A 7,638-nucleotide genomic window follows, 5' to 3' on the forward strand; every position below is an offset into this window, starting at 1 on the left:
TGCAAGGAACTTCTAGTTTTCTTCTTAATACATATTAAGTTTCAGAATCTTGCAATGGTCTCAGGTTCATTAAGATTTTCGTGTTCGCAGTTTTTTTAATAATTTCTTTCGAAGGTCCGAAGATAATGCAATAAGCCCGGATTATCTACAAAAATCGTTAATTTCCAGGTGAATACTCAATGCTGTTGGTAAGTTTTCACCTGCAGCGCCACATGGGCAACTTCTTGATCCAGGTATATGGCCCCTGCATCCTCCTGGTGGTCCTGTCCTGGGTGTCCTTCTGGCTCAACAGGGAGGCCACCGCCGACAGGGTGTCCCTGGGGATCACCACCGTCCTGACCATGACTTTCCTGGGACTCGAGGCCAGGACTGACCTACCAAAGGTCTCGTACCCCACCGCCCTGGATTTCTTCGTGTTTCTGTCATTTGGATTCATATTTGCAACTATAATACAGGTGACTAAGTCAGTTTATTTACTAGCTTTGCTACCCGGCTTTGTCCGAAAACCCTTTTATATAGTTGTTTTCTTCTTATTCAATTTGTTTTAAATATGTAACTTCTATTATTTTTATCATTTATCTCCCTAGAGCTCCTTATCTCATTCGGATTTAAAATTGTTCTGTTTATTTTTTAAGTTTCTGATTAAACAATATAATTTCGGTTGTGATTATGTGAATGCTCATTATTGTCAGTACCCTTAAAACCCTTGGCAGAAACCGGCGGTCCGTTGGATAGATTATCATATCTTAACACAGATTTCAATCTTTATAGAGCAGGTGTCAGGTAGGTGTGCTGTCCTTGTTCTACCGGTATTACAATAGAAGATTCTCCGAGGAACTAGCGTCATTTACCGCACCCGCAGGTGCGCAGTCGGGAAACACGCCATATGTACACGATTAACATTTGTCACGTGAGAACGGGTCGTTTCTGCGACTCGCTCTTGAGTTCAACAGGCTTTTGTGTTTCCTCCCTCCTACAACATGGGTCTCTTCAAGACCCACGTTCACTCCTTCCTCTCCTCAAAAAGGAGAAATGAATGAAGGATGACCCACTCTGTGCTTGAGTTTGAAATGAAGAACCTGTTGTGGAGGCGATGTTAATCCCGTATTGAGGCGACGGTGGCTGCCGACAAACCTTCAACACAGCCTCCCCAATAATGATATTGGCCCTGAGGAATCCTGTGTGGAGTTAATAAAAATAAAAAATAAATAGTAAGCATACATGTCTTCCAAAGAGGTGATCGGGTTTAACCCATTCATGACGAACTATTTTTTTTTCGAATTTCGCGCAGAAAATTCACAGAGTGGTTGGTTTTGAAAGTAGAATAAGAACGTTTTTTTCTGAATTTGAAAAAATCGTCTCCTCATCCCCCAGGAGCCTCGAGAAGGATGAGGTCCATATGGATCTTTCGGCAAATAACTAGTCAGAAATTTCATTTTTTCATCTTTATTGTTCAAAAAGTGTAATTTTCAACAACATTATTTAGTGTGATAGCCCTCGAAGCATTTCACGCATAGTCCGACCTTACATGTGATGCAACGGATGCGCTGCTTGCTTTTACAAGATGCACAAGACAGTTTTCCTCCCTTATTAGTCTCAGTTATCGGTATTGGCCCAGGATAATGGGGGACGGAGGTATCATACTGCATCGCCGTTTGACCTATTTTGGTGAGTTTGTCGGGTGCCTTGAAGTATTTCTTGATAGAATACTTCTCGCAGTAATGCTTTGATATTTCTTCACGGAATTCTAACTGCCCCAATTTAAAATTGCCCGTGGCTTTGCGCTTCAGAAGCCAGCAATTCTGAATGGTTACATCAATGGCCCAGGTAAAAATGGACCACCACCATTTCTGTTGGCGAACAGTAATGCGATAACATGCAACGTTTTGGTCCATTCTGTCAGTTCCGCCCATATTCGTGTTATATTGATGAATTGCATATGGCCTCTGTATACTGATCTTTTTTTGCTCCTTCCGTGAGTAACGGCTTGCTAGATCCAATGAATTCTTTCCGTATTTTGTTGAAGCTACAGAACAAACAGCGTTATCAACCCATTGAGTAACGTAGATGGGGGTCTTGCCAAATGATGTCTGCGCACTTTCAGTATGTCCTCGAGAAAGCACACCTTTGTTGTATTTTGACATTGTTGCCTTCTTCTTGGGGATAGGAGATGAACTGGGAATCCGATTGTCTCGAATTGTACCTGTGCCATTGTATCCATAAAAATGCAAATAGTACAGCAATGGCATACCCGTAAAAAGATTATCAAAGTAGAAGTGATATGGCAATTCGCGCTTTTCCACTGGCAATTGATCGACCAACATAAGTAGTGGTGAAGCATTCAAGCCTACAACACCATACTCCTTTGGAATCCGGGGATTGCTGCCTTGGTAGATCTCAAAATTGATCAAGTAACCGGAGGGTGTATTTAGGCTCCACACTTTATATCCGAATCGAATGGGTTTGCCTTTTATGTATTGCTTACATCCATGGCGGCCATAGTATGGAATCATCGATTCATCATAACTTAAATTTTCTTTTGGGTGGAAGTTTCGCATAAACCGTTCAATAAGCGTATCTGTAAATGGACGTAACTTCCACATCCGGTCTGCACTATTGAACTGATTTGGTGAAGCAAAGTGTATCATTTTGTGTATCTGTTCAAATCTATCACGAGACATGGTGGACGCAATCTGCTTATTTTAGAAAGGGCGAGAGCTGCTCCAGTACAATCGAGTTGATGGAATCGGGCATAATCCCGATGTTATAAGTATACCCATGTACGCTTTGATATCCCCGACAGTTAAAGGTGATACTTTATGACTATTTTCAGGGTCTTGCTTGGTCTGATATTTGTTGGATTCTGTAACGATGAATTCGTACATTTCGTTGTCAAAATTTAGTTCAAATAATTCCACCGGTGATAAAGCAGCTACGTCGGTATAATTTCCTTCGGGAAATATGCTAGAAGCAATTGGCCTCACATCGTTAGACTTCCATTGAAACATAGTTTTCGGACCAGGCATACGTTTTGGAATGCGATAAGGTGGTTCAGCGGGATCATTCACTCTGTCTCCAGTACTAACACGGCATCGTTTCAAAGGAGGCTCGAAAGAAGTGCTTGCAGACGCTTGACCGTGTGATGCTGAAGCGTCGAATAAATTTATGTCGAAGTCACTGAAAGTTGAATCCAAACGCTCGTCTCCGAAATGCTCTAGATTAGGGTTCTCTTGATCTGAATCATAATCGGGCGTATCTTGTCCCTTTTTGTGTCGACGGCGATTTACGATTTGGCAATTAGAAAACAATTGCGCTCGAGAAATATTGGCAATTATTCCACCGTCATCTTCATCAGCTGAATCTGCTCCGGACAAATCACTCTCATTTGGCGGCTCCACATACACATCCACATCCACTACCTCATCATCCTCCAAATTCGTATCCGATTGTTCTTCAAGCAGTAACATCACTTCTTCAACAGTCAGACCCCTAAAAAACACGAAAAAACAATGAAATCTGCGAAAAATTACAATTTATGTATAGTGAGATCTGCCGAAAGGTCCATATGGAGCCAAAAATCAAAACCTTCAATTCAAAGTACTCTCTTTGATACAATAAGGATTATTTTTGTAACAATATGTCTATAAATAGTTAGTAAATTTCATTCTTTACGGATCATAAACGGTTTTGGAAAAAAAAAATCAAATCTACACATAAGTTTATTGGATTACTTACTTCACTCGCTTTGACATTTTGAAAAATTTGCACTTTTTTTCAAACTCCGTTTATACACGTCTGTCCACGCCGGCACATGCAAACGAACTGAGCGCCTATAAGACAAACGTGTTCGTACATGCTTGTAGACTACATAAAACTGAATTTCGCATCGCCATTTTAATATATCGGCATGATGTGACTAATTGAGGTCCAACACTTTTTCGAGGTCCATATGGCACCTTCGTCATGAATGGGTTAAAAAAATATATTATATATTTTTACTTATTTTTAAAAAGACATTTTATTCATATTCTCGTGATTTTTCATAGGTCTGCACTGGTTTAGTAATAAAAGCACTCTTAAAATTTTAAATTAAAAAATTATCAAGCCTTATCTAAAATTGCCTCCCCTCCAAGTTTCATTATAATTTTGAAATTTGTCTATTTAAATTCACCTTTCATTTCTCCATAATTTTAAAAAAAAGTATTTATCACAAATATATATATTTCGAATATATATTCGAAAAAACAGATAGCTCGGTGGTCAGAGCAGTCGGCCGGACAGCGGAATACCCTATGTTCAATTCTCAGTCTCAACAATATTTACTTTTTTTTTCTAATTTACATGATATTTTTTTCAAATTATTTAATGAAAGTCTTGACAGTTTGCAGTTGTCCACTACTTTACCAAATACGGCTCTGGGGAGTGTTATTTTAATGCAGAGCTGGACTCGGACACCAGCAGTGACGATGATGAACCCAAAAACAGCAGACCAACTTGTCGGACTCATTCGGAGCGACCCTCCAGGGAGCCTGTGATTGAGCCCAAGGCCGCCTCGAGGAAAAGCAGTGTTGCAGGAACCACCTCTGATGGGAATAATTCCAATGACAACAAAAAACGAAGAGATGTTTTTCTTTTAGAGGTTAAGTATTTTATAATTATCTTATAAAATGTGTTATTTCACAAAAAAAAATTAATTAAAAATAATATAAAGTATATTTGCGGCACGTTTCAGAGTGGAAGATACCTACCCTCAGTATCGTTCTGGTGTAAGACCACCATTCAGAATTGAAACATTGCTTGAAATGACTTTAGCCGTGTGTAGTGACAAGATCTGATCTCCTCTCCCTCCCCACTACATTCAGCCTCGCACATACCCCAATTGGGGATGCGATAGTATCACTGTCTTCAGACGGTTGGGAGTAGTTGGGACTCTTGTGTGGTTTTAACATAAAAAAATTAAATATTGATTTTTAGTTATTCCTCAACTCTTAGGGTGCGTTTATTGTTGTTGTTTTTTTTATAATTTGATCAAGAGTAAATAAGTAATCCAAGGAAAAACAAAACAGTACCTGATGATATTTAGATATTTATCATTACTTTTTATTTGCCAAATATTCTAATATTTGCTGTTGTGTTCCCACAAACAGTTCTCCAACTCGTCGTGGAAGGAGATTATAAATAATAGGTTTTTTGTGATAAATCAGGGATTTATTAATACTTCGCGTATTACAATGGTGACTCGATAGTCGACCTAACTAGAAGCTGGCTAATTGAGATCTGAAAACAGTAAGTTTGTCTGGAAGCATTCTCACTGGCCCTGGCGACTACTGGCCACTGGCTGCCATCTTGCGGACTTCCACGCAAGCTCTATGCACTGCCCTCTATGAGTGCATCTGTGAAGCTCTTACTTCCCTACATTTCCATATCTAATAAGCCGGTGACAGGGGTATAAAGTTTAGTGGCAATAATCGGCATACCGCGCCTAAAAAAGATGGGCGTCTTAACCTTAGGCACCTCTTAAATTAATTAATTTTTTCAGAAATAGAAATTTGGGAAATAGGAGTCTTTGGAAACCGCTCAGTATTTTTGCCGTTGCAAACTGCTCGGATTATGTTGGACAAGATATGTCAAATCTAAATATGGGGTATGGTGTAAGGATGGAGTGGGTGTAGGGAGAGAGACATTCAGATCTGGGCCCTAAACACGGCTAAAGCCATTTCAAGCAACATTTCGATTCTGAATAGTGGTCTTTCACCAGAGCGATACTGAGAGTCTGTATTATCATATCTATCACTCTGTATTAAATATTAGTTAAATGAATAATATTTGGTGCTTCATAAATTAAAATGAAGATAATTTTCATGAAAACAATATACAAAGGGTAAATCAGTTTAAAGTTTCAAAGGCCGATCCAATGTTTTAAATAAATGTGTGGAGTTTTATAAAATAAATAAAGAGCAAACAAATCAGAATTTTTTTAAATAGCGACGTTACCAGCTAAAAGATGAATTTGTTCAAAATAAATTCTTGACAGGAGATAGATACTAATTAAAATCATTGTGCTTATGAATACGTTTACAATTTGTTTTGATTCCCAGGTAATTCCATTGCGAGCTTGCACCCTGCCCTCACCGATGCGGAGAAGTTCTCTCAGCTGGACGGGACTGCCGTGTCTCGGTCGGCAGCCACCGTCGCCTCAATACGGGATTAACACCGCCTCCACAACAGGTTCTTCATTTCAAACTCAAGCACAGAGTGGGTCATCCTTCATTCATTTGTCTTAACCATGAGTATCATGGGCTGCATGTCCTAACCGTGGATACCAACTGCGAGTTGCTTCTCATTAGGAGATCAGTTTCCACTGCATTCATGTGCTTCATTTCAAGCTCATTGTGCTCACTGTGTCTTAACCATGATTATCATGGACTGCATATCCTAATACTTCAAGCACAGAATGGGTCATCCTTCATTCATCTGCATATCCTAACCGTGGATATCAACTACGAGTTGCTACTCATTAGGAGATCAGTTTCCACACATTCATGTTCTTCGTTTCAAGCTCAAGCACGGTCTGGGTCATCCCTCACTCATCTGTGACTTAACCACCAGTATCATGGGCTTCATGTTGTCAGCCCCCTTTGTCAGTAGACAAACCAGTAGACACCTAGGAAGGTGAACACTTTAATCAAATATATCCAGATGTTTTGTATTTTTGTGTAGCGACATTTAAGTGAAAAACAATCTCAAGGGCGATGTGTTGTGACTGTTAGGTGTTATGTATTATCAGAGCCTTGGTAGTTTCGCGCCTGAAGCGGACTGGTCCAATTGCACCCGCATAGGGCCGGCGCTGATCTACGGGCATCATGTTATCATGGAATAAGTACATGTCCTAACTGAAGGGTATCGTTCGTTACAATGACCAAACTATGGGCATCATGGTATCATGAACAACATCTACTAATAGTTACCCTGGGCTGAATGTCACGAGTGTACAGTAGATAGAGGCTGTAAAGATGTGCACGCCTAAGAATATGCTAAAGAAAAATAAATTTATGAAAAAAAAAAATTCATTTTGTGGTAAAATTTTCAATAAAATTTATTGGATTTATGTAATTTTCTTTGATAATTCCTTTATGCGTGGATAGGCTGTCAGTGACATAGATTTAACAAACTGGCAAACTTGCCTTTTTATTCACTGTAATTTTTTTTCAGGGCATCGACTGTCCTTTCAAGGCTTTGCAAACGCAAAAAAGAAAAAGAAGAGAACGCCGAGATACAATTCAGTTTCCAAGATTGACAGAGCTTCAAGAGTAGTATTCCCACTATTATTTCTAACCATCAACTTATTTTACTGGTATTCCTACCTTTCCAGAAGTGAACGAATCAAATCCACTTACAAATCATAAAAGTTATATTATTAAATTAGATTAAACGAATTATTTTTTGTAAACAATATCGTTAGAACATTATATGTAATGCTTTTGTAAAAGTATACAATTCCTGGAAAGAATAGTGCATGGCTACTAGAACCAAATTTACAAAAAAATACTTTAGAATGAAATGTGTGAGACATCATATAAGATAGAAAAATATATTTTTTAATAAATATTTAGTCAAAATATTTTGTTTGCGTTTTAT

General features: G+C 38.8%; 1 protein-coding gene across 1 annotated transcript in view; it reads left to right on the forward strand.

Annotated features, from left to right (window-relative positions):
• Positions 1-7,493, forward strand: part of Grd (gamma-aminobutyric acid type A receptor subunit Grd) — a 41,762-nt gene extending 34,269 nt beyond the window's left edge. Inside the window, exons 6-9 of the mRNA XM_089631943.1 lie at positions 169-455; positions 4,382-4,639; positions 6,099-6,228; positions 7,213-7,493. Of these exons, the coding sequence (XP_089488069.1) occupies positions 169-455; positions 4,382-4,639; positions 6,099-6,228; positions 7,213-7,406 (869 nt within the window). The 3' untranslated portion in view covers positions 7,407-7,493. The remainder of the gene's footprint in view (positions 1-168; positions 456-4,381; positions 4,640-6,098; positions 6,229-7,212) is intronic.
• The last annotated feature ends 145 nt before the right edge of the window (positions 7,494-7,638 follow it).

The sequence above is a fragment of the Hesperophylax consimilis genome, chromosome 5 (assembly GCF_061612785.1).
Source record: "Hesperophylax consimilis isolate HC1 chromosome 5, BYU_Hcon_1.0, whole genome shotgun sequence".
Classification (NCBI taxonomy): domain Eukaryota; kingdom Metazoa; phylum Arthropoda; class Insecta; order Trichoptera; family Limnephilidae; genus Hesperophylax; species Hesperophylax consimilis.